General features: G+C 49.2%; 1 protein-coding gene across 3 annotated transcripts; it reads left to right on the forward strand.

The window, feature by feature from the left end:
* The first annotated feature begins 10,864 nt into the window (after positions 1-10,864).
* Positions 10,865-25,541, forward strand: Dcaf4 (DDB1 and CUL4 associated factor 4). Of its 3 annotated transcripts, none has more exons than XM_032908092.1 (13): positions 10,865-10,985; positions 13,592-13,692; positions 14,052-14,209; positions 14,861-14,943; positions 16,388-16,490; positions 17,875-18,018; positions 19,630-19,679; positions 20,627-20,706; positions 21,654-21,755; positions 21,866-21,963; positions 23,020-23,193; positions 23,464-23,578; positions 24,936-25,541. In XM_032908092.1, the coding sequence occupies exons 1-13, from the start codon at positions 10,897-10,899 to the stop codon at positions 25,196-25,198; spliced, it is 1,560 nt and encodes a 519-aa protein (XP_032763983.1). In that variant the 5' UTR covers positions 10,865-10,896; the 3' UTR covers positions 25,199-25,541. The 3 variants fall into 3 exon arrangements, with proteins under 3 accessions (XP_032763983.1, XP_032763984.1, XP_032763985.1); XM_032908093.1 differs by having other exon boundaries at positions 21,657-21,755; XM_032908094.1 differs by lacking the exons at positions 10,865-10,985; positions 13,592-13,692; positions 14,052-14,209; positions 14,861-14,943 and having other exon boundaries at positions 16,400-16,490; positions 17,879-18,018.
* The last annotated feature ends 221 nt before the right edge of the window (positions 25,542-25,762 follow it).

A 25,762-nucleotide genomic window follows, 5' to 3' on the forward strand; every position in this document is an offset into this window, starting at 1 on the left:
TTCACTATCCTAGTTCCTTAAGGTATTCAAGCTGTCAGAACCTAAGAAATGATTCTAACCACCCGGCCCAACACTACTCGAGCTTGCACGCTGGTTTTACTCCTCTTGGAATGTATGTCCTAACTCCACAAGTCTAAGGGCGATTACTCCAGCCTCCCAAACTGCACATGTGCCGGGGACTGGGAGCCCCAGCTGTGCTTTCTCTGCCTCTGATGCCTCCCCTGGCAGTAAACAGAGCTCTGCTGGGGTTTCTCTAATGATGCCTACAGCCATGGGCAACACTGCAGCTCATTAACGGTGGCACTCAAGCTATGGGGCTAGTGGGAACACATGCTTATTTAGTTCTAGAGAATGAGTCAGCCTCCCTCCCCCACTAGAAATCCGAGGTAGCAGGAGATGGCTTTTGTACAAAGAGGAGCTTATCTTGCAAGGACTTTCACTCTGGAGATAAGATGGCCGAGTTTCTGAGGTAGGGGAATCTGAGGTAAGGGAGCAGGTTTGGTCTCGGTTTTAGCCTGTGTGGTGGAAGAATTACACTCATGACTCCGGGTGGGAAAGCGGAGGCCAGAACCACCCCACCCCCCACAGGCAATTCTCCCGCACTTCCCCAGCCTGTTCTCCTGGGGTCCAGCTGTGCCTGTGAGAAAAGCTCTGGGGTCCATGTCAGGGAATTCCTGAGCGCTCACGCTGGGCTGGGCGCGGGTCCAAGTGCTTTTACACGATCAGTCTAAGGGTGACTATTCCTCGTCGGAGGACTTAGCCTCCTCACCTTTCAAATGGGAAAACTGAGGTTCACAGAGGCTAAGCAACATCTCCAAGGGCCCACAACTAATGTGAAACTGAAAAAAAAACAAGAATTTGAACACAGTTTGGCTAGCTCCTTGGCATACAGTCTTCAGTGCAAGGCCGTGCTTAGGGGTTTCCTCATTTATTTATCTGTTTGGTGGGGAGGGACATGTACATGTCACAAGAAACTTGTGGAGGGCAGAAGACAAGCCTGATTTCTCCTTCCACCTTGTAGATTCCAGAGATCAAACTCAGGCAGTCACGCTGAGCACCAGTTGTCTCGATCCATGGAACCATCTCCCTCTTCCTTTTCTTTCTTTCTTTCTTTCTTTCTTTCTTTCTTTCTTTCTTTCTTTCTTCCTTTTCTTTCTTTCTTTTTTCTTTCTTTCTTTCTTTCTTCCTTCCTTCCTTCCTTCCTTTCTTTCTTTCTTTCCTCCTCCTCTTCTTCTTCTTCTCCTCCTCCTCCTCTTCCTTCTCCTCCTCCTCTTCCTTCTCCTCCTCTTCTTCTCTTCCTCCTCCTCCTCTTCCTTCTCCTCCTCCTCTTCTCCTCCTCCCTCCTCCTCTCCTCCTCCTCCTCCTGTCCTCCTCCTCTTCTCCTCCTCCTTGACAGTGGTCTCGGGTAGCCCACTCTGGCTCTCCCTTGCCCTCTAGCCAAGAATGACTTCGAATAGCTATCCTTTTGCCTCAAGCCCTCCTCTCAGATGACACTAGCTTATGTCAAGTTGACACAAATTATCCAGCACACATTCCCAAGTGTAATCAGTCAAAGAACCCTGGAGGAGGGACCCTAACTGCAGTGAACACAATAGAGTTCTCATCTCAGCTGCCAATCCCAATCTCTATTAAGCGGAGAAAATGACTCATTCCAGACTTGGTACAAAGAAACTACAGGGTGGCGAGCTTGGAATAGATTGTGCTAAAAATCAACACAAAAAGATCGACAAAGTCGTGTCCGCAGACTACCTGCTAAACAATTGAAGTGTTATAGAAGTAAGGACAACAACCATATTCTCCAGCAAAAAGACAGCCATTACAAGTCTTTATTTCGAGTGATAGATTTTTTTTAAAGATTTCTTTATTTATTCTATATAAGTACACTGTAGCTGTCTTCAGACACATCAGAAGAGGGCATCAGATTCCATTACAGATGGTTGTGAGTCACCATGTGGTTGCTGGGAATTGAACTCAGGACCTCTGGAAGAGCAGTCAGTGCTCTTAGCCACTGAGGCATCTCTCCAGCCCTTTGTTTTAATTTTCCAGACCGGGTTTCTCTGTGTATCTCTGGCTGTCCTGGAACAAGCTGAATCCAGGCTGGCCTTGAACTCACAGAGATCCACCTGCCTCTGCCTTCCCAAGTGTGGGGATTAAAGGCGTGAGCCATCACCACCAGGCTGGAAATGAACTTTTAAATTTTTTATCTTTATATTTTATTTTATAGATGTTTTTGTGTTGCATGTATGTCTGTGTGCCATCTGCATGCCTGGTACCTTTGGAGGTCAGAAGAGGGCACCAGATCCCCTGGAACAGCAGTTAGATATGGCTGTTGTTTTCCAGCTTGGGTTGGCAACTCCTATCCAGCAAACTCGAGTCTGTCTTCAGGGCACTGAAGTTCGACCAAAGTTTAAACAGAGGGCCAAAGATGTGTACACTAATCAATCCATTGGGGTGTGGTGCTGTCCGTCCTTGACCAGTGAGTGAAAAAAATCCTGACGAGAAGCCGTGTCTGCAGAGACTGATAAGCTCATTTGTGTTTCAGTCCTGTGGAGAGACTGGAATGTTGTAAGTTCAGAGGCTGACTCCCTTATCCCGGGCTAGTTCTAGCCCACCCTCTGGAACAACCATTCTCTACCTCACAATGCATCCTATGGCTAATAGATAAAAACCTTTAAGAATCTATTAACTCAGCCGACCATTAGCTTCCACCAACCCAAAAACTCAGAGCATCCTGGGTGGCCTCCCCCATCTTGTTATACCTGCCCCTCTGATGTAACTTGCCCTGATTCGTGACTTTCTTTGTTCTGTAAAACTAAAGAAACTTCATTAAACTGCTTCCATGTTCGAGCGTGGAATTGGGGGTATCCTAAATCTGTGTTCCTGGGCCATGGTCACTCACAATGGCTCCAGAGTAAACTATCTCTTGATCTTTTTTCTTTTTTTAAAGATTTATTTGTTTATTTAATGTTTATTTAATGAATACACTGTAGCTGTCTTCAGACACACCAGAAGAGGGCATCGGACCTCATTACAGATGGCTGTGAGCCACCATGTGGTTGCTGGGAATTGAACTCAGGACCTCTGGAAGAACAGCCAGTGCTCTTAACCACTGAGCCATTTCTCCAGCCCCCTCTTGATCCCTTTAAGATAAGAGCTGTGGGTTTTGCTACAGACTCATCCTCTTCTTCTCCCCTTCCCCCCTCTATCTCCCCTCCCCCTTTTTCTTGCTACAGGCTATCCTGTAAGGTAGTCTAACAAGTTCTTGAGACTGTGTGTGACAAGCTCCCCCTGTGTCCCCTCTAGCTGGTGACTGTTCTTTCTCCCTGCATGAGATTTCTAGGGGGAAATTCTCATTTCTTTGAGATGCATTGTTTCAACAGTTTGGTAGGAGGGACACAAGTTTCTCTTTAGAATATCTTCCTTCTCTGCCTGGCCTGTTACACTTTGAGCTGCTACGTGGGTACTGGGAACTTAGGTCATCTGAAAGAGCAGCCAATGCTCTTTAACCACTAAGCCAACTCTCCAGGACATGGATGCCAGCTTCGGTTTCTGTTTTTTGTTTTATTTGGAATTGGTGGTGGTGGTGGTGGTGGTAGTGTTTTGTGTGTGTGTGTGTGTGTGAGTGTGTATGTGTGTGTGTGTATGTGTGTGTGTGTCTATGAATGTGTATGTGTGTGCGTGTGTGTGGGTGTGTGTATGTGTGTGCGTGTGTGTGTGTATGTTTGTATGTGTATGTGAGTGTGTGTGTGTGTGAGTGTGTATGTTTGTATGTGTGTGTGTGAGTGTGTGTGTGTGTCTGTGTGTGTGTGTGTGTCTGTGTGTGATTTCCTTTTACCTCTGGATACTATACACTATCTAGACACCAAGCTAAATTTGTAACACAGGGTGCTTAGCCACTGGAAACCATAAAACCAAGACCCTATTTTGGGTCATAGCCTTTACTGTTCTGGACTTTCTTTTTCAGTATTACAGTCTATCATCACTTTACCTGAGAGAAAACCGAGTCAGGCACGCCACATGACTTGCTTCTGACCACATTTCCCTTGCGTAGTGAGTATGTATTACAGGTTTCCAAGGCAAAACTAATGTCCACGCAGTTCCCGTGGTGGGAACTCAATGGAGCCTGTCAGTGGTGCCAGTCAGCTGACTGACTGCCAATACCTCACAAGCTCCCAGCTCCCTGTTCTCCTGGTCCTCCTCCTCTCCCTCCCCCTCCCCCTCCTCCTCAGTCCTCCAGGGACCACAAGGCTTTAGTTTATAATTCTGCCTTCCTCCTCCCAGAATGCAGGTCAGGGATTCTCCTTTTGTTCTGTCTACCTCCATCCCTCGGTTACCTCCCTAACTACTTGCACCGAAACTTCTGCCCCACCCTAGAGACTTCCCTTAAGTACTTTATCCAACAAGGCTCCAGCCTCTGGAGTCCCACGGTTTCCCTGCCTCTGAGGCTGTTCTCCAACTACTTTGCTAAAGCTTTGGGTCCTCACAACCAGCCGGGCAGCTCAAGCTCTGGGAAGCTGTAGCTCTTACTTCTCTCATTTCCCTCAGAACCTAGCACTCTGCACCCCCTGCACATGTCTGTAAACTTGCTTAGGACTGAAGTGCTTTCACAGGTCCACATCTATGATCACATCTATGATCTAGTGGGTCCAGCACTCAGGAGCCCGAGCTAGCATGGCACACGATGAGGTACTCTAGAGTTGCAGGAATGGATTCTGTTCTCCTCCAAATGGCATTAAGAGCAAGCTTGTTGGTGCTTCCCCACTTAGTCTGGCCTATTTGAAGCAACTCTGCTCACACTACTATTACTTCTGACCTATCACAAACTCCATCTTCCTTGAAGTAGTACTCTGGAGGGTTCTCTGGCCCAGGCACACATACCCCATTCTAGAAATATTGCCTGTACAAACTTTGGGCTGGAGATCATTGACTTAGAATATTTGTTCAACTTTCTTGCTACAGTGGAAGAAATTAAGGCACAGAGAAGTGATAGGCGCATCCTAGATCACAAGGCAAGGAAACAACCTAACCTAGACTCGAGGAGCCTCCGGCACCTGTGTCCCAAAGGCTTTCTGTGGATTCCTTTTTCTCTTTCCCCCTCAAGCCTCCTTTGCTCTTTCCACAACACAATCATCTTTCCTCCCTCACATATCGGTGCTAACTCGGGCCTGTGTACCGGCCCCAAGCCGAGAGAAACTTCCCAGGATACGATCCGCAGCAGGAGGGAAGACTCACGGTCACTACCAGTACCAGGGACTCTAAGGAGGAGGTAGCAATCTCTAGCCCCGCCCCTAAGCGCAGCAGACCCCGCCCCTAAGCGCAGCAGACCCCGCCCCTAAGCGTCTCAAGCCGGGGCACGCCGGACAGGGACGAGGCGGAAGTTCCAAGTCCCGCCCTCCGTAAAGTAACATGGACAGGCAGAAGCCTAATCCAATGAGAAGAAAGAACCGGTCGCTTTAGTCCTATGGGCTGCGACAACACAGAACATGGGTGTCTTTCCGGATCTTCGCACGCCTCCGGGTACTCCAGCCCAGCCGTGTTGTGTCTGAGAGGACCGTCTGCGCAGGTAAGACTGTTCCCACGCTTGGTGTGCACCTGAGCGCCGACGGAGGGTGCCGCTGTACCCACGCAAGAGGACAGGGAAGGCCAGGCTAAAAACAGGAGTGAGCGTGCAATACATGGCCGGAGTGGGCGTGGGCCCCGATCTGGCGAGTCCTGCGGCGTCCCCAGGATCACCTTGCAGCGTCCATCCCGCAGACCTAAGGCTCCTGCCTATGTTGAAATTTGGGCTGTGAAGAAACACGAGGCCAGTAGTACTTTGGGGTATAGATTTTGGAAGTTTGTAGTTTTGCTTTTTTTTAAAAGCTTTTTTGGATATTTGGCTTGCATACACGTGTGTACTGAGAACAAGCCTGGTCTTCAGGGAGGCCAGAAGAGATCAGTCAGATCCCCTCCAACTGGAATTACTGATGGTTATGAGCCGCCCTGTGGGGTGTTAGAATTTGAACTGGGTCCTCAGCGCTCTTAACCACTGATTGCTCTCCACACACGCACACGCACCCTTTTTTTTTTTTTTTTAAGTTTTATTTTTATGAATATGGGGTAGCTGTCTTCAGACACACCAGAAGAAGACATCAGATCTCATTACAGATGGTTATGAGCCACCATGTGGTTGCTGGGAATTGAACTCAGAACGTCTGGAAGAGCAATCAATGCTCTTAACCGCTGAGCCCTCTCTCCAGCGCCCACCCCCCAACCCCTTTTAAAAGAGCTTTTATTTTTAATTGTGTGTGTGTACTTACATGTCTGTGGAAGATCGAAGAGACCCAAATGTGTCAAACTCCTGGAACTGTAATTTGAGACGTTGTGAACTCCCACGTTAGTGCTGTGCATTGAACTCAGGTTCTCTGAAGAACAGCAAGTTCTCTTAACTGCTGAGCCATCTCTCCAGCCCGAGTGGTATCATTCATTATAAGATACAGAAAGAGAGGGGTTGGGGATTTAGCTCAGTGGTAGAGAAGGCCCTGGGTTTGGTCCCCAGCTCTGAAAAAAAAAAAAAAAAAAAAAAAAAGAGATACAGAAAGAGAGGTTAAGTGGTGGCTTGCCTGAGGCCCTGGTGTGGACCAGCCTCCATTCCCTGACACACCAAGTTCTGTGTCAGTGAGAAACGCAGTCTGCACACCAAAGTGACTTTGGGGAGTACCACACAGCCTTGTGTGTGGAGCAGGGCAGTAAGAAGAAAAACAAAAACAAAAAAACAGCTAATGAGTCAGCTACCTGGAGAAGACAAAGCTCCCACTGCCTGGAAATGGAGTTGAGATGGAATTTATAAGGATAGGGGTGTGTGTGTGTGTGTGTGTGTGTGTGTGTGTGTGTGTGTACACGTGTGTACCACTTGTGTTCAGGTGCTCTCAAAGGCTGGAGGATTGTTGGATCACTTAGAACTGAGTGAGTTGCAGGAGGTTATGAGCCGCTACCTGATAGTGGGTGCTGGAAACTGAGCTCAGGTCCTCTACAAGAGCAGCAAGTACTCTTAGCTGCTGAGCCCTCTCCGGTCTCTTATTTTATTTTTTCACTGGATAGAACTTTTAATGAGCTATCTGCATGTTCTCATTCCCCTCCTGTGTTCACTCACGGTCCATACCATTGAGGGTGGAAACCTGTCTTAGGAGTCGGGGTCTTACTGAATTTTTCCTATGATTGCATTATTTCTCACTCTACCTATCATCTGTCTATCTATTTGATTTTTGTATGTATATGTGAGTGCTGTTGTGTGGAAGTTAGAGGACAACCTGAGGTGTCATTTGTCACCTACCTTGTTTGAGACAGGGTCTTTTGTGTTCTCTTGTAGTCCATTAGTCTAGCTGGCCTTGGAGCTTGTGGGAAGTCTCCTGTCTCCAAGCTCCCATAGAGTGAAAATTCTGAAGATCCCAGCCTATATAGATGTCAAGGGCTCTGCCCGAGAGCTGTCCGCGCAGCCCCCATTGGCTATCATAGCCGCTTTATATTACACTTGCAAGGTTGTGCAGCACATTGCTATGTAATTCCAAGTATCTTTACAATTACCCCCACACCCCAGACCCCAGTCTAGCCATGGCCTGGGGTAAAGTGGTGGAACAGTCCCAGGACCTCAAGCTAAGATGTCGCCCAGTGCTTGGGTCTGTCCTTGGGTAGCAACAACCCATATGTGCTGTTGCTCTCACAGTGCTCCCAACCCAAGGCCATGGGGTCAGCTGCCTAGCCAGTGGCTGCTGCCACACAGAGAGAGCTCCAATAAACCAAAGCCTTTGCCAGGACCTGCATCATGGGGAATGTTGAGGCCTTGCCTGGAAAGGTTATGGAGAAGAGGAAAGGCTGAATGTGGGCGTCCTCTAAACCCTCTTAATATGTGGGGAAACTGCCCACCAACAACAGGGAAAAAAGCCCAGCCTCCCACAGAATGAAAGACACAAGTAGATCTTTGCCCCGCATCTAAAGTGGGGCTTGGGAAACTGCAAACAGACCGGGTGCTGGACTTCTCGACCACCCTCAAGGAGAGGTGGAGAGACTGGGAGTCACAGGAGCTGAACCTTTGAAAGCACTGTAAAAGTGATATGAGGCAACCTCCCTATGACTGAGCAGTCCCCCAGATTATAAAGAACACACTGGCTGCCCGCCTCATAGTAGGCCTGTACCCCGGCTACTCTGGAGTTCTAAGGGAAGTTCAGGGCCAGGCTGGCCTTGACCTCACTTCGTAGCTCATGGGGACCTTTTAACTCCTGATGCTTCAGCCTCCTACTGCTAAGTTTTCTGACTGCAGTCGTGGGCCTGCCTGGCTTTGTGTGTGTGTGTGTATGTGTGTGTGTGTGTGTGTGTGTGTGTGTGTGTGTGTGTGTAACAGGGTGGCTAAGGATCAACAGCTGATCCTTCTCCCATTTTCATTTTTATCTCGGAATGACTTAGAATCTAGATTCCTAAATTGCCCAGCTTCATATCAGCTCAGTATCTCAGCTGCTGGGAAGTGGAATTAATTAAAGGACTCCGGCGAATGGAAATACAGTTATAAAATACTATACTCTGGGGCATTTTAGTGCCCTACATAGTCATGTGTGATCATTTTCATAATTTAAGGTTATGAAAAAGCCAGGTATGATGGTGCCCATCTATAAACACAGCATGTGGAAGGCTGAGACAGCAAGAATCACACATTGGATGCTAGCTTTAGCTGTGAAGAGTGACACCTCTTCACCCCACACCACACCAGATTGCAGGTTTCAAGCTGTTTGAGGCTAGTATCCTTTATTCCGTTTCTAATGCTCTTATAAGTAATCAAGCCTCTGCCCTAGCGTCTGAGGCCCTCCCTAGCCTGACCCAGCTCTTCCTGCAGTCCCTTGTACCTGACTCTGGTTGTACCAAACCGCCTGCAGGGTCCTCACATGTCCACCTGCCCCCAGTCCCCTAGCCTGTCCACTCTTTGCTCTTGCCCACTTCCCAGTGCCAAGCCCAGTGCCTGTCGCACATGCACATTGGGTGCTGTGTAAATATAAATACTGTAGGAAAACATCCAGCAGAAGGAAGCTTTAGAGTTTACAGTGAAGTGGGGCTGGAGAGACGGCTTGGCAGTTACAGCATCGGCTGTTCCTCCAGACGACCCAGGCTTGATGCTAGCACCCTTATGGCAGATCTTACTGTCTGTAACTCTAGTGCCAGGGCACCTGACACCCTCTTCCTGGCCTCCTCAGGTGCCAGGCGTGTGAGTGATGGGCAGACATAGATGCTGGCAAAATCCCCATAGACATTCTGGTTTTGAATGTCTCATAAGTGAAGGGAGCTGGAGGTAAACTCAATAGTAAGACCCCAAGGGCCACAGATTAGTAAAGTAGCCACAGGGTTTGTTATACTTGGGGAGGGGAGGGTTATTGTTTTGTTTAGCTCAGCAGTAATTTGCATGTAGCCTACTAGGTCAGTGGGTGCTAAGAATAGAAGGAACGACCCTGGATTTTTTGCCCAGCATGCACAAGGCCCTGAGGTCCGTTGGTCTCCAGCACTGTAGCAGAACAAACAAAAAAGGAATTCACATCCAGTGAGACAGAAGTGTATAAACAAAGTTTAAAACTGACAAATGCAGATATAAACCACAGTATGTATCCTGAAAGTGAACTTGTATTTTAGAAAAACATACTTCCAATCCTTAGACATGGGCTTTTTTGTTTGTTTGTTTGTTTTGTTTTTTCTAATGGGGTGCGTTTTGTTTTTAAGGGTCTTGAGTAGCTCAGATTGGTCTCAATCTCCCTGTGTGACCTAAAGGATAACCTTGAACTTGCATTCCTCTTGCCTTACCCGCCCATGTGTTTTATTTATTTTTATTTGATGTGTATGGGTGCTTTTCCTGCATGTATGTCTGCTCACTGTGCTGTCGGTTGGTTGTGCTTATGGTAGTCAAAGGACATTGGGATCCTGGGTTCAAACTCGTGTTTGGAAAAGAGCACCCTTACCTCCCACTGAGCGACTTTTTAAAAATCAAGTAAATGTGAGGTAGGGTATGTGCAGGTGCAGGTGCAGGTGCCTTCCTAGCCAGAAGAAAAACATTGGATCCCCTGGAGTTGGAGTTAACACATGGTTATGAGCCACCTGGTGTAGATGCCGGGAACTGAGCTCAAGTCCTCTGCAGGAGCAGTGCATGCTCTCTTAACTGCTGAGCCTTCTCTCGGCTCTTTGTTGGGCTCTTTTGAAAGGCTAGGCAGCCTAGGCTGGCCTTCACTTGGTGACCTCACTGCCTGAATCTTCCAAGTGTGCATTTGGCCATTCAAAGCTAAGTTCAGGAGTGGGAACTGAATGCGACATCCCCTACCCCCAGGCCCCGACTTTGGAAAGTGTGGATCATTAGTTGCTACTCCAGGGAGGATGTTTGGGCAGAATGCTGGGGTTGTGGGATGTGAAGACATTGAATTGGTATGTAGATCACTCGCTGGGATGCTTCTGCACCTTTGGATCCCAGGGGGAGACCTGCAAGTGAAGCCACTGGTGTGCTTTCCAACAGAGGAGAGGGAGCATTAAACGTAACTAGACATCTGTGGTGTCCCCGAGGAAGGATGAGGTGGACATCTGGGGCGGGGTGGTGTGTCTTGGAAAGGCACAGAGACGGATGTTTATTTCTCTGAGACAAGAGTAAGAATTCACAAGAGTATTTGTGGAAAAGATGCCGGACAAGTTATTCCTGCCTGGTCACTTCTCTAGGACAGAGAATTGCACTGTCTGTCAATGGTAGGAGGGGACATTGGGAAAGTACTGGAAGCAGACAAAGGTGTGGGTGGTAGCCTCGGCAGTGACCACTGCAAGCATGGTAGAGCTGCCAGTCAAATGGGAGAGCACACAGCCAGGGTATCTGGTGTTCTGTGTTTTTCTCTCCTAGGAACAGAAATGGATAAGAACATCTGGAAGAGTAGGAGAAGACGTGGGCGAAGCCACCACCGTAGCCCTGCCCTCAGGCAGTGCGATTCCAGTGAGAGGTACGTTTTGAGGGCCAGCTTTGCTCAGTTCTGTTCCGGCATTGTCCCATACAGTGCTCACACATGTACCAGTCGGCAGTGAGGCCAGTAGGCTCGAAAGCTTGACATGTTGCCTGCCATCAGCCCTGCTCCAGGAAGTGAGATCACTCTTTGCTTCACAGTGACTGGCTTCTGACTAGTGTCAGCCATAGTTACTGGTAGATTGTGTTGACAACTGAAGACCTGCTTTTCCATTTTGGAAACTTGGGAGAGGCTTTCTGGGGCTATTATCTAGTATAAGTCCTGGAAAAAGACTTACATAAATATATATCTAACATATGTTGTTTATGCAAATATATATAATATATATAGCATGTAACATTTACATTTTATATATGTATACATATATGTATATATATACATATATATGTGTGTGTGTGTGAACTATGAGACTGAGAGGGGGTATTGTATTGAGGGGCTCTCTCTCCACATAGCTCTGACTTTCCTGGTACTCACTATGTAGATCAGACCGGCCTCAAACTCGTAGTGACACCACCATTGGGCATATGGAACCTTAATATACACAAAAGTACATGAGTAATAGAGCAGTGGGTACCGTGTGCCCACCCATCTTAGACTATATGTACAGTCTCCAGTGTAGGTCTTTTATCCTGCTCTAATATGCTATTAACCATCATATTATGAAGTAAAACCATTCTTATCTCAGAATAGGAGCCTCCCACCCCCTCACCCCATTCTCCACCGGGCTTCAGTGAGGACTCCTAACAGGAGGAAGTCTTCATGTAGCTTTCAGGTTCACAAGTTGCTCTCTCTGTCTCTACAACACACGTGCCAGTGTCAGATTCTTCCACATGTCAGTCCCGTGTGTGTGTGTGTGTGTGTGTGTGTGTGTGTGTGTGTGTGTGTGTGTGTGTGTGTGTGTGTGCGCGCGCGCGCGTGAGTGAATCAGTTCTTTTCTTTACCATGTGAGTCCCAGGGGTTAACCTCAGGTCATCAGGCTTGGCCACAAACATCTGTACCTACTTAGCTGCCTGGCCAGCCCAGCCCTCCTCTTAAAATAGATAAATTTGGGGGTTGCAAGATGACAAGATGACTCAGTGGTGCAAAGTCATGCTGCCACTGTGGAAGGGAAGAACAGTCTCCCTCAAGTTGACCTCCACCCATGCATGCTTGCCCACACCCATATGCATTTAATTTTTTAAATTTCCAAATACAGGGTCATGATTTCAAATATCAAGGTACTTCTCCAGATTAAATTAACACAAACAGTACAAATCCTTCAGAGACGATGGGAGGGAGAGAGAACAGCTGTGACCCGGGGAGGCCTACTTTCCTGTCTCGTTCTGTCCCATCTTGCTCTGTCTTGTCAGCCTCTTGCTTGACTGTATAAAAACCCTTAATAAGCTGCCCAACCCCTGTAGCCTTGAGCACCCAGCATCTCACGGGGTGTAAATCTCCAGTTTGACCCCTACTGTAGGAAGGTCAGCACCCTGCCCAGTGTTGGTATGTTTTGTTAGGAAAGTCATGGATATTTTTTGGGCCTCAGGCCTTCCCACAAGCCATAATGGGTAGTGAGATGTGATCTGTGCAAGAGCCCAAGCACAGTTTTGGCAGAGTGGCTTGGAAACCTGTTGGGCACAGCCACCTTTTGGGCTCTGTGTGGAAAGAATGGAGCAGCAGTCCTTGGAGAGAAAGAGTCATGACTCTTAATCCATCCTCCTGCTGATACAGACGGGCCAGGCCGCCTCAGAAAGCTCTGGGCGGAAAGGGAGAGAAATAATTTTCCCACCCCTGTGCATAGCATCGGTGTTGGTGGGATTTGGGCTGTTCCTTGCCTCCTTCAGCCTAGCTTTGCAGACTTCCTTTTATTATGTGTGAGGAGAGACATTCCCACCCTGCATTCCAGTCTAATTGCCACAGCGGCCACGGTGGCTTTACACAGCCAGTGTCAGCCATGGCTCCACCCCAATATTACTGAGGAAATTACCTCTGTTCGCCGAGGTTTCTCCATCTGTAAGGTTGTCTGGCCAGATAAAATATGAGCCTTCTGCGGCTGAAGCCAGTAAATAATGGACCTCACCTGGCTTTGTAAAGGGCAAGCGGACAGAGAGCCCAGCTGGTAACGATCTCACTGGCAAAGAGCTCTGGGTTCCTTTTCGTCCTGGGGAATTCCAAAAGATCTCAAGGAATGCAAATGCAGAAGTGAGAAGATAAGGACTTCTTGTGACTCGTGTCCTCTTAGTAAGGGAGGAGGAAGGAGAAGAGGAAGAGAAGGAAAGGAGGCCGGCCTTTGTTTTGGTGCTCCCCAAATCACAAAGGTCAGGTCAAGGCTGCACATCTGCTAAGTAGGACCTTCTGTCAGAATGAATGAGAGCTGGCACTGGGGAGGTGGCTTGGTTTGTTTGAAAGCCAGGTGTGGGGTCATGTGCTTGTGATCCCCAATGCTGGGAGGACAGAGGCAAACAGAACCCTGGGGTTCACCAGCAGGCCTAGTCTGCTCTGTGAGTTCCAGGCCCATGAGAGGTCCTGCCTAAAAAGATTGATGCCCAGTATTGTCCCTTGGCCCCCATGTGCACACACACCCCTATTGCCATGTGTGTCACCAGGTACACCTCAGGGGCGTCTCAGAGCTCGCAAGATTCCGGCCACCATGATGTTGAGTGCCCATCAACCTCGTCCAGCAGAGCTGGAGAGTCTTCAGTGCCAGGTAGGTGGTGAGGCGGGCAGGGCCCCTCAAACCAGGTAGTGACCCTGTCCTGGCTGCCAGTCCTCAGCCAGGGCTCTGTCTGTTCGCTTGCTGGGGAGTCAAGAGCCCATTTTTGACTTGAGGGAATTCTAGAAACAAATTGATCCACTGACTGAAGGAGACGGTGTCAGGAGTGATTCTGGGGCAGATGGCCTCCCCAGTCTGGACCTCAGTGGTGACCATGACTGTCACTTCGCCAGTAGAAGAGACACTGACTCTGTATTCTCATTAGGTGGATCTGTTTTTGTTGTTGTTGTTGTTGTTTTTGTTATTGTTGTTTTGGTTTTTTTATTTGGTCAGTTTACTATTTTGTCCTACAGACCTTCCAGGTTTTTACTTTGACCCTGAGAAGAACCGATACTTCCGTTTGCTCCCGGGTCATAACAACTGCAACCCCCTCACGAAGGAGGGCATCCAGCTCAAGGAGATGGAGAGCAGGAGGCTGCAGCTGCTGCAGCAAGAGGACAAGCAGAAAAAGGTGGGCTACCCTTGGCTACCCAGTGCCCACTACACCCACAGCACCCATCTACTGCTGAAAGCAGGCTGCCCGTCAGATGCCCTGTGACACTCACATATGTCAGACTGTGCTGTCAGAGTCTCCCTGGCATGGAAACGATAGAGAAAAGACCAGGCGAGAGGCCCCATTTCCCACTTCCTTTTCTGTCTGCTGACCCTGGCATCTGGTCTCACGCTGTATACACAGCCTATTGCCTATAAGCAAACAAGAGGTGGGGCAGACTGGCTGGACCCCAGACTGCCTTGTGCTGGGTTTTTCTTACTGCCCATGAGGGGAAACTTTCAGAGGACACCATCAAATTTCACTGATCAAATTTCTGATCATTAATACCCGTGTCCCTCATCATGTCCTGTGGAATTAAATACCTACTTCTGTTACCCAAACTACAACAAATATATTTTTGTTGTTTGTTCGTTTTTGCTTTTTGGCAAGGTATCTCATAACCAAAGCTAGTCTGGAAAGCACTGTGTCCAAGGATGGCTTTGAACCAGTGTTCAGTATCCCCTCCCCGCCTCCCCAATGCTAGAATTCCAGATTTAAGCCAGCATGGCTACCTTCACTGAATCTTTTTTCTTTTCTTTTTTTTTTTTTTTTTTTAATTTATGAACTTAGAAAATTGCCAGAGTGGGATTTAATGCATCGTCCATCCTACGGAAAAATCAGCTGGGTTTTCTCAACTTCTCCAGTTATTGCCGGTAAAATAATCTTATTTTATCTCGGATGTTCTTTCCTGTCCTTATCTCTGTAGTTTACGAATCTAGTGCGGAGAGACCTTGTGCTATTTATTCTGTGAGCAGTCTTCATAGCTGGGGGTACTGGGGGGAGGGGGGCTTTTGGGAATCTTGCTTGAAGTTTAATGAAGACACAGAGACATCTACATAAGCTAAGACAGTTGGCCTCTTGCTGGGAATGTCTCTCAGCTAGCCTCGAACTTAGAACTTCACCTCTGCCTCTCTACATGTGGTTTGCACTGCCAGCTTCCCAGCTCACTCTTACCTTCTGTCTTCTATCTGCCTGATTGTCTGCTGTACAGGTCTTTAAGCCTCAGCTCTAAGCTGCCAGCCCTTTATTATGCAAAAAGCCACACCCACGGAGCCTTCCCTGGGGCAGCTAAGCATGCCCTCTTCTGGAGTCTGAAAACAGCTACGGTGCACTCATATAAATAAAATAAATAAATCTTTAAAGGGCGGGGGGGGGGGCGGACAAAGGGGGGCACGGACTTGGGGTTAAAAGCCAGCAGTCCAGTGGAGTTGTACTTCCTCACATGCCCGATTCAGTTCCTAGCATTTCCAATGTATACGTTACCTTTGTGACGCCTGCTATAATTCTAACTAGGTCTAGTAAGATGGGTTGAAGGGAGACAGAGCTGGGAAGTAGGCAGCGAGAACCATATGCAGAGAGGCAGTGGTGGGGAAATCCAGTTAAGTTTAAGGCTGGCTGAGAGACAGCCCCTCCTGTTCTCTAAAGAGGAAATCGAAGTTCAGGGCAGAATGACTCACTCCAGGTAAAAACCAGAAACAGGATCTGTCTGACTCCAGCCCCTGATCCCAGCCCCCTACCCTCTGCTTCCCCTCATGCACAGGAGGTTAACTAGTGCCTACCTCAGGAAAGGCCAGCAGCCAGCAGAGGTAGCTAGCATACAGCCTCCAGCATCTCTCCCGGGAGGGGAGAAGTCTCTGCTTGACCTGGAGCGGAGGAAGCTGTCCTGGGAAGAGGAAAGGGGCAGGAAGGTAGTGGCTGCACATCTGGGCTCTTCTCATCCACTGTGTGCCCTTCGGCAACCTGATCGTGTCTGGGGCCCATTTTCTCCATCCCAAGAGAATGTACTGGGTGACTGGAGAAACCGCTCTAGCCTAACTCTTGACTGGGGAAGGGCTACCCAGCCAGTCAGTTGTCCGTAGTGTTACATATGAAAACTACTGTGGAGGTGGGCATTTGTAGGAAAGGCAGGACCCCAGCTGTCTTGCTTTTTTTTATGGTTGAAACAGGACCTTGCTCATGTGGTCCAGACTGGCCTTGAGCTTCTGAACTCGAGCCATCTCCCCACAGCTGGTGGGAACAGGTGACAGACACACCTGCATGGCACTCAGGTGTCTGGCCGTGGTGTCCATGCCCTCCCGTTTCTGTCTCCCTGTCCAGTCTCTCCCACGAGCTTCGGGTGGCCTGCATGGAGAGGAAAAAGGTAGAGATTCAGAGCTCAGACCCTTCTGCTCTGGCGAGTGACCGCTTTAACTTCATCCTGGTGAGTGAGATGTGTCTGTCGGTGTCTGTGCCTGCCATTTCTGGCTTGGTGTTGTGTTCACTAAGCCTGGCTAACAAGATGCCGATTACGTGGGGGAAAAAAAAAGATGTCTTCCTTTTGGTTTGGTGGGGTTTTGTTGGGTATGTGTGGGTGTGTGTGGGTGTGGGTGTCCATCACTCACCCTTCAGTCCCATCCTGTGAAATAAACCTGGGTCTGGCCACATACGACAAACAGTGTCTTCTCTCCGGCTGTGCACAGTGTGGGCAGGATCCAGGTGCCATCAGCTGCAGCATGGTGGGTTCCTTCGTTCAATGTCCCTGACTTCAGTGGCAGGGCCATTCGTACCTCCATCACACCATTTGTAGGAAGTGGAAAGTCTCTGTATTCACTGAGACCTGGAGTGGAAATCAATCCAACTACCAGAGTCTAGGGTCCGGAATGCATTGTTAAGGAGCCAGAGCGTACCCTCCCTCTTCCATGGGCCCCCTGAGCGCTTGTCATCCTTCCTGGAGGCCAAGGGAAAGCCTTGGAGGCTGAGACGAGACCATGGAAGCAGTGATCGGTTGGGAAGATGGGAGGCTAAAGTACAGAGTGACCCTTGAGGCCAGTGTTGAGGCCTCCTGGTCCAGCAGAAAGAAGTATTGGGGTCAGTCCCCAGTCTCTGCTGCTCAGCCCTCCTGAGGGCCTGGTGACGGGACAGCAGGCACTTTGCTGCCATGGGTCCCCTTGAGCTCCTCCCCTAGCCATGTGCCTGTGGTAGAGCAGCCGTCCTGTGACCCAGCATCCCGTGTGACCAGCTGGGTAGTACCCAGAGCCAGCCAGAGGACTGGGAAGGCGTCTTGACCCACTTGATTCCCATCATTGGTGGGTACATCCAGGCACATAACTCTTCAAGACTGTAGGAGGAATTTCACGAGTGTGTCTTGTCTGTCTAGACTTTTATCAGAGGAAACTTAACGGGCTTTTTAAGACAAGGAGACTCTACTTCAGGCTGGCTCACAATCACTTCCCCTGCCATAATTAGCTTCCTGAGTGTTGGGATTACAGGTCGGTCCTTTGTTGTATATTTAAATTAAATGAGGCAGGGTCTCACTATGTAGCTGTCTAGGACTCAGAGCTCTTTGTGGGTTTTATGGTGGCCACATGGTATGGTCCTCCCAGACTTGTTTCTGAGGTGGTCACTAAGGTCACCAGACTTCCTGGTCAGGCCCTCATTTTGCCATCTTTTCAGTGCCTCAGAGATGGCAGGGCAGACTCTGGGAGATCACTTTGCTGGAGTGTAGTCACTGAGCGGGAGCTAAGGTGGGTCCCTGCCTTACTCCTTCATGGAGAGGAGCTTAGGCAGCCCACATGAGAGATCACCTGCAGCCTGTTTCCCTCCAGGCAGACACTACCAGTGACCGCCTCTTCACGGTGAATGACGTCAAAATCGGAGGCTCCAAGTACGGCATCATCAGCCTGCAGGGTCTGAAGGCCCCCACGTTCGAGGTGCACATGCATGAGAACCTGTACTTTACCAACAGGAAGGTAGGTCCTGTCTCCACCCTCTAGCTCTTGCCTTTGGACCTAGGCCACTGCTGTAGTTGGCTGAATTCAGAGAGGGAAAGGGAAAACGGCTTGGTGAAGACTGAAGGATCCATCTCACTTTCCAAGGGACAGATGGTTTGCTAATTCCTGAGAGGCCACAGGATGAGCAAGTCCCAGAGAGCCGTAACATCTGAAGAGAAGTTTAGGTGGTTGGGGTGAGCTCAAGGCAGGGTGCTTTCAGTGGCCATGCGAGATTCTTTTCTGAAGGATCAGAACTGATCTGGAGGGGCGTGGTTCCTGGAATACAGCCATCACAGCCTAGATGGGGTCCTTCGCTGGGCATCCCAAAATGTCAGGTACTCCATCCCGTAGCCTTTTTTTTTTTTTTTTTTTTTTTTGAGCTGGGGACCAAACCTAGGGCCTTGCGCTTGCTAGGCAAGCACTCTACCACTGAGCTAAATCCCCAACCCCATCCCGTAGCCTTTATGTTGCGTCTAAGGCAGTGACTTCCTGTTCACTAAGACATAAACCACAGCGAGACACTGGTAAAAATGGCATGGGGAGCCCAATGCGGTAGCTGTGATCTCACTCAGCACACAGAAAGCTGAGACTGGAGGGTCGCTGTTGACTGAAGGCTAGCCTGTGCTACAAGGTGAGTCTAGCTGTACCTTTTTCTGTCTCAGAGGAGGTGGAGAAAGGAAGGAAAGAAAGAAAACCCTAAAGGGTGAAGCAAGACACAGGACACCTTTGGTTAAAAGTTAGGTTTGTTTCCTGGTCCTGTGAAAATAGAGGATACAAATAAATAAGTCTTGAAAAAACAACCAAAGGGCTGGAGAGATGGCTCAGTGGTTAAAGGCACTGACTGCTCTTCCAGAGGGCCTGAGTTCAATTCCCAGCAACCACATGGTGGCTCACAACCATCTGTAATGAGATCTGGATCTGATGCCCTCTTCTGGTGTGTCTGAAGACAGCTACAGCATACTTTGATATAATAAATAAATAAATCTTTAAAAAAAAAAATAAGAGAATACAGGTCTAGCTTGGGGGAGGGGACTGTTGACAGATAACTTAGCTTGGGACCCATGCTGATGTGCAAGAACTGAAGCCTGGAGTTTACTCCTTCCCATTCCCCTCAAGACCTAAGAGATCTGCACAGGGAGCTCCACCATCCTCAGGATGCTCCTTGCAGCCCATTTTAAGAGCAAAACCTGAAGAAGGAAATCACGTCAGATTAAGGGTGAGTTAGTGGTAGAGTGTTTGCCTAGCATGTTCAGAGCTTTGCGTTTGGTCTCGGCATTGCAGGGAGTGGAGGCGTCATGAGTTTGTGCCTCTACAAGTCTGTCCTTTCTTTCTCTCTCCCTTTTCTCCTTCTTCCTTCCTTTTTTTTCTCTTTAATTTTAAGGGGTGTGTATGCGTGTGTGCACATATGTCTATGTGTCCAGAAGAGGGAGTTAGTGCTCACGGTGCTGGGACCCAAACTCAGGTCCTCCGTAAACGCAGCGCGTGCTGAACCATCTCTGCGGTCCCTTCCAGCCGTCTTCTAGGAAACCATTTTGCCGTTGTTCTCTGTGGTCAGCAGTCACCCTAGTCTCTCTCTCCTGCTCCCCACAGGTGAACTCTGTGTGCTGGGCCTCGCTCAATCACTTGGACTCCCACATTCTGTATCCTTCCGCAGACGAAATGGTTCAGTAGACAGCCATGCTATCTGTGGAGGTGGCAGAGAGGGGTGTCTCACCTTTTAGGGAAAGACCACACCTGGGTCCACAACAGGGAGTCTCCATAAGGAACCGAAGTACAGAGGTGACTGTTTCTAGGATGATGCATCAGACATCTGGGACTTGAAGTATAGTGGCTAGGGATAGCGTTGGGCCCTAGAAGTCTGGCCCCAGGGTCCACCTGTTCTACCGCTGATATATGCTCATGGGTCACCAGACAGACCCAGCATCCCTGCCATGGGGTTTGTTTTGGCAAGGGAATAAAGTAGAAAGGATTAGCACATCCCTAAGAAGGTACCCACTGTGAGGTGGAGGGAGGAAGCTGCAGTTAGGGAAACAGAAGGCCATGAAGGGAAGGAGGTCTTTTGACCCCAAGCACAAGACTAGATCTTAGGCCCTGTGGTTGTGGAACACACTGGTCTCTGTGCACTCAGAGCTCGCAGGGCTTCTCTAGGACTGCAGTAGCTCACTGTGACGGCGCCTGTGCTCGCTGTGTGAAATTTGTTTCACACACATACGTTCATGACACTCGTCATGGGTTCAATCTCTTAGCTGGTTGGACTTGAGACTTAGTTCATCGTGTGCACAGGCAAGTACACATGTGGGCATGTTACACCATGGCCTTACCTGCCTCACTTCACCCCGAGAAGCCCAGTTCTTGAGTAGAAGACGGGAAGCAGATTGCATGGGACTAAGAGCTTTTTATGGTGTCTGTGACATTTTGTTCCCGAAGAAACAGAAACCGAGTGTGGAAAGTGTAAAAAGTGTCACATCTGGACAGGATTCTCTGCCCTACTTGGCGTTTTATAACTTCCTGAAGGATACTGATAGCATCCTTCTCCCAGAGGATGGCCCTGTCTGTACCTCACTATCCTTAGCAGATTTCCTTCCAGGCTGTGCCTCATGGGCCTTGCAGAGACGCCAGGCTGTGCCACCTTGCTCCCAGCATCACTGTTTGTCAGCAGTCACCAAGGTACGGAGGCCTTTCCTTAGCTTTGGGGGAAAAAAATGCTTGAGGATGTGTCCTCTGTCTCTGTGGGGGGCCTTAGGAATGTGGGTACCAGAAGCTGGGTTGGCCGCTGTTCCACACATTAGGCAGAATGGACAACACTGAGGAGAAACTGTCAAAGTCTACCCCAGGAATGCTGCATTTTAGCTGCAGCTTTTTTAAACCCTTTGAGGCCGTGTCAGCAGCTAGAGCAAAAGTGCACATGACTAGCAAGACATTAAGACGCTGGCCTGAGCTGCTGGTAGCCATCATTCAGAGGCATTGATTCAGCCCTCGTGTGATAGGCACGCTGGCTGGCAGCACTCTGCCCCTGCGGACAGACTTCCGCATGCTGTCTTCAGACTCTCAGAGATGGCATCTGCCGGGTGGGGTCAGCTCCAAGAGTGCAGGCTCCAGGCAGAGCAGGCCCAAAGCATAGCTACTGCATTCCCACGTCCAAGCACATTGCTTGACCTCTGTCTCAAGCAGAGACCCAGCAGGTTCCTTGTGGAAGTAGGTGAAACTGTGAACATTTAGCCTTTTGGCATCTCACTGCCCAACATCTTGTGGGGCACGCACTGTACAGATAAGGAAACGGAAGTCTTGGTCCAAGAGTTCAAGGGGGGTGGGGGGGAGTGAACCCATTATTACTGACATCTTTCTGTTGTAAACCCTTCATTCCTACTTTGGAACTCCATCTGCATGACCTCATCAAATCCTAGTCACTTTCCAAAGGCTTTGTCACAGAAATACATCAGCATATGACTTGGGGGGTGACTGTAGTAAATATGAACTCTGGGAAACACCTAACTCATGGCTGGGGTCTGAGCTGCGTTCCCAGTGCTATCCTAGATCTGTGATTGCTAACCTGGTATCATGGAGAGGTGTCCCTAGGCCTAGAAGGCAGCCGTGTTTTACTTTGTTTCTCTTAGCAGGTACCGACCAGCCTGGCATGCTGTGTAGTTTCCGGATCCCCGGGGCCTGGTCCTGTGCCTGGTCCTTGAACGTCCAGGCAAATAACTGCTTCAGTACAGGTAAGCCACCTCCCTGGGTGTCGGGTCCAGAGCTCCAGAGACCTGAAGACCCCATGCAGTTCCTCTTCCCCAGACTGCCAGCATCCCTCAGGGATGTTTGTCTCCACCAGGTTTGTCTCGGAGGGTCCTGTTGACCAACGTGGTGACAGGACACCGGCAGTCATATTGGACCAACAGTGACGTCTTGGCCCAGCAGTTTGCAGTCAAGGTTAGTTGGATTGGGGCTAATTAGAATGTTCCTTACAGTGGAACATTTACGGGAGTGAAACTGGATTTCCCTGCTGTACCATCTGGGCCAGCGCCTCTTATGAGGAAAAGCATGGGAGGGGTCAGCGGGCTACTCTGTTGGTTTGTTTGGGTTTGTGGTTGCTGTTGGTTGGTGGGTTTGTTTTACTTTGGTTTTCTTGAAACAGTCTCACTATGTAACCATGATTGGAACTCTTTATGGAGGTCAGGCTACCCTTGAATTCTGAGGTTAAAGGTGTGGGCCAGCAGCCCAGAAGGATTCCTAAGCTCCAAGAGAGCAGGTCTGAGCTGATGGGGAACTGTCTCCCGACAGCTGTTAGCAGGCCTTGGATATTGCACGAGTCGGGACAGATCATTTGTGAAATTCTAAGTGGGGACTATGGCTGCAGCTCTCGAGTAGAGTGCCTGCCTAGCAGTCCATCCTGCAGCTCTGATACTGACTCATAGCTCTTAAGCAGTCTCACAGAACTGACAGGTCAGATGGGAAATGGCATTGTCTTCGTTACTGTATTTCAAGGACTTAGCTATAGAAAATGCTATCTTTCTTTAAAAGAATTGCAGGAGGGGGTCACTGACCTGTGTTGGGCAGGAGCAGAACTGACCATTCAGCCCTTCATCCATCTGTAATAAAACCACACATTTAACTGAGCTGTCTGCTCTCCCATCAGTCCATCACCTCAGATCTCACCAGAGCCATTGTGGACACAGGGAGACATTACTTAGGCCTTAGAAAAGAAGCCTAAGGGGACCATGATCTAACCTCCAGGCACCTATAGGCTCACCACAAGTGACACTGGAGGAGGCACCGGGTCTACCTTTAATCCCAACACTCAGGAGGTAGAGGTAGGCAGATCTCTTGAGTTCTGTGGCCAGCCAGGGCTGTTACACAGAGAAACCCTCATCTCAAAACAACAACAAAAAGTCAGTCTCTCTTCTAACTCCACTGAGCCCTAATGCCAAGGCATGCCCTTCCTTATGGCCAGGTAGTAAAAACTGGGCACTGTTCCCCTCTCCACAGACTCCTTTGCTGTTTAATGGCTGTCGTTCTGGGGAGATCTTTGCCATTGACCTGCGTTCTCCAAGTCAAGCCAAGGGCTGGAAGGCTACTCAAATCTTCCATGACTCAGCAGTGACCTCTGTGCAGGTCTTCAAGGAGGAGCAGTACCTGATGGTGTCAGACATGGCTGGAAAGGTAGGGAATACTGACCTCAGGCCTCAGGATAGCAGGGTGCAGGTCATGGCACACAGATGTACCAAGACCCAGACTATCCTTTGCCGCTCCATGAGCTTAACCTTGCCTGGATAGAAGTGCGGAGGGCCTCTGTTCTGCGTTTCTGATGGGCAGGAGTCGGAGGCCTCCGTCTAGGCCACTGAGATCAGGTCACCCTTCGCCTGCATACCTGGTCGTTGCTGTGTGCCTGCTAGACTCTTCCCAAGAAACCCTCTGTGCTTCTGCCTACAGATCAAGCTGTGGGACCTGAGGGCCACTAAATGTGTGAGACAGTATGAAGGTCACGTGAATGAGTACGCCTACCTGCCACTGCATATGCACGAGGAGGAAGGAATCCTGGTGGCAGGTGTGTAGGGATTGGGAGTTCCCATCCGTCAAGTGCTACCCATAAGGGCTCTCACATCTTAAACAGCAGAGGGAAAAGGGGTAAATAAAGGGAATTATGGACCACTGAGATATCAACAGCTAGCCCTCTGTCAGCAGGTCAGTGGCAGGCAGCACCCCAGAAATAGGCAGTTAGGGACAGAGTTGGACATTGGGCCTCTTTGAATCACAGGATTCCATCAGACACCATCTTGCCTAAAAGCTCACTTAGATGCTGAGAAATTAAGGATTCTAAAGTGCTTGGATCCTGGCCTTTTAACATAGCCGTGATCTACCAAGGAGCAGCAGCTATCTGGCTACTCAGCCCTGAAGGAGTTAAACTGACTACAAGTTATAGTTATTTGTAGGCTACAACCCCAATTCAGGGTTTCTACATAAGGAACATGTTCTCAGTCTTCCAGAAGCCTCGTGTGCTAATGTTCCTATAGACAGTGCTCACCCATTCCATTAAAATTCGTGGGAGCTAAGCAGCACTGGGCTGGGACTTTTCTTGATGTACTTACCATCTTCATCAGCACCAGCACTGGCCTTGTTCCTAGAATGATATTACCCGAGCCTTGGTCTCAGCAGTTTCCCATGCTGGATGGTAGACACAGGGTGGGCAAGCCTTGCTAAGAGGCAGACAGTGTCTGCCCAGCTGCAACAGCCAGCCAAGTACATTTCTGCCACAGCAGCACTGCAGCCCCAGAGTCACCGAGTGGTCTGAAGTCTAACTGCTAAAAGCCCACACAGATCTAGCATCTGGGCCACCATAACCCATGGTGTCCCAAGCTATATTGTTATAACTTAGGTGTCCTTGGAACTTCAACTTGAACTAGAAGTAGCTGTCATCTGCTCTGTTGGGTATGACAAAGTTGGAAGGTCTTCCTGGTAGTATTTTTCATCAAAAAGAACCCAGCTGCCTGGCATCTAGATCAGTGGGCTGGGTCCCACCTAAGAAAACCCTCTACCCACAAGCGGGTGCTGGCCGAGCCGAGCCACTGCTTCCTCCCAGCCAGCCAGGGCATCCTTACCATTTCGAACACGTACAGTTGGTTAGGGATCTGGAGCAACAGACCAACTCATGCTCTTAAAAGTATTTCCATTGTTATTTAGTAACTGTTTTTGCTACTGTTATGGATTGAAGTGTAAATATCTGTGTTTTCTGATGGTCTTAGGCGACCCCAGGGAAAGGCAACCCAAATGGGGTGGCAAAACACAGGTCAAGAGGTACTGCACCAGGGGCTTAGTAGTCGCTTGGCCCTGAGAGGTGGCGAGGAGCAGTGTCTACGCATACATTCTTTCCTCTTTAACCTGCTGTTACTTTTCCTCTTTCTTAGTGGGCCAAGACTGCTACACAAGAATCTGGAGCCTCCATGATGCCCGGCTGCTCAGAACCATACCTTCTCCATGCCCGACCTCCAAGGCCAACATTCCCAGTGTGGCCTTCTCTCCTCGGCTTGGGGGCCCCCGGGGAGCCCCAGGGCTGCTCATGGCTGTCCAGCAGGACCTTTACTGTTTCCCATACAGCTCGTCCTGTCCAGATGGTCTGAAGGAGGGCAGGTGGGAGCCCTCTTCTGTTTCTAAGGAGGACATTTTATAAATGGCGCTTGCTGTTCAGATGGAGTCCTTCAGCCTCGGGCAGAATGCAAAGTGACTGACTCGGGAGCTGGAGAGATGGCTCAATGGTTAAGCATGGGCTGCTCTTCCGAAGGACCCAGGTTCAATTCCCACCAACCACATGGCAGCTCACACCCATCTCAGAATCCAGCACCCTCTTCTGATCTCCTTGGCACCAGGCACACATGATATATGAATAGAACATAACAGGCAAAACACCCATACACGTAAAATAAAAAATTTTTTCAATTTTCTAATTTTGTCAAAGTACATTATGTGGAACAATGTCAATAAAGGCTCAGAGCATGAAAGGCCTTGCCATAAAAGATGTGCATTTCCTTTGCCCGTTGAGTTCCATAGACCTCCCTCCTTCACTAGCAAAGTACACTCTGGAGTGGAGACTGACAATGTAGAATTAAAGCTCCTGCTTTTGCCAGGAACTGCCTGGTGGGGAGACCACCTGAGTGCTGCAGGCCCAGAGAGCTCTTCTGCCCTGGAGAAAGGCAGCTGGGGTGCAGAGGGAAAAGCAAGCCGTGGCTTTGTCTGA

Source organism: Rattus rattus, chromosome 7 (genome assembly GCF_011064425.1).
Source record: "Rattus rattus isolate New Zealand chromosome 7, Rrattus_CSIRO_v1, whole genome shotgun sequence".
In the NCBI taxonomy this organism is placed as follows: Eukaryota; Metazoa; Chordata; class Mammalia; order Rodentia; family Muridae; genus Rattus; species Rattus rattus.

Coding starts and splice junctions, on each gene's coding strand:
- Dcaf4 (XM_032908092.1), top strand. CDS start 10,897: ATGGATAAGAACATCTGGAAGAGTAGGAGAAGACGTGGGCGAAGCCAC. Junction 14,210..14,860: donor AAGAGGACAAGCAGAAAAAG/GTGGGCTACCCT, acceptor TTATGAACTTAG/AAAATTGCCAGAGTGGGATT. Junction 23,579..24,935: donor GGAAGGAATCCTGGTGGCAG/GTGTGTAGGGAT, acceptor CCTCTTTCTTAG/TGGGCCAAGACTGCTACACA.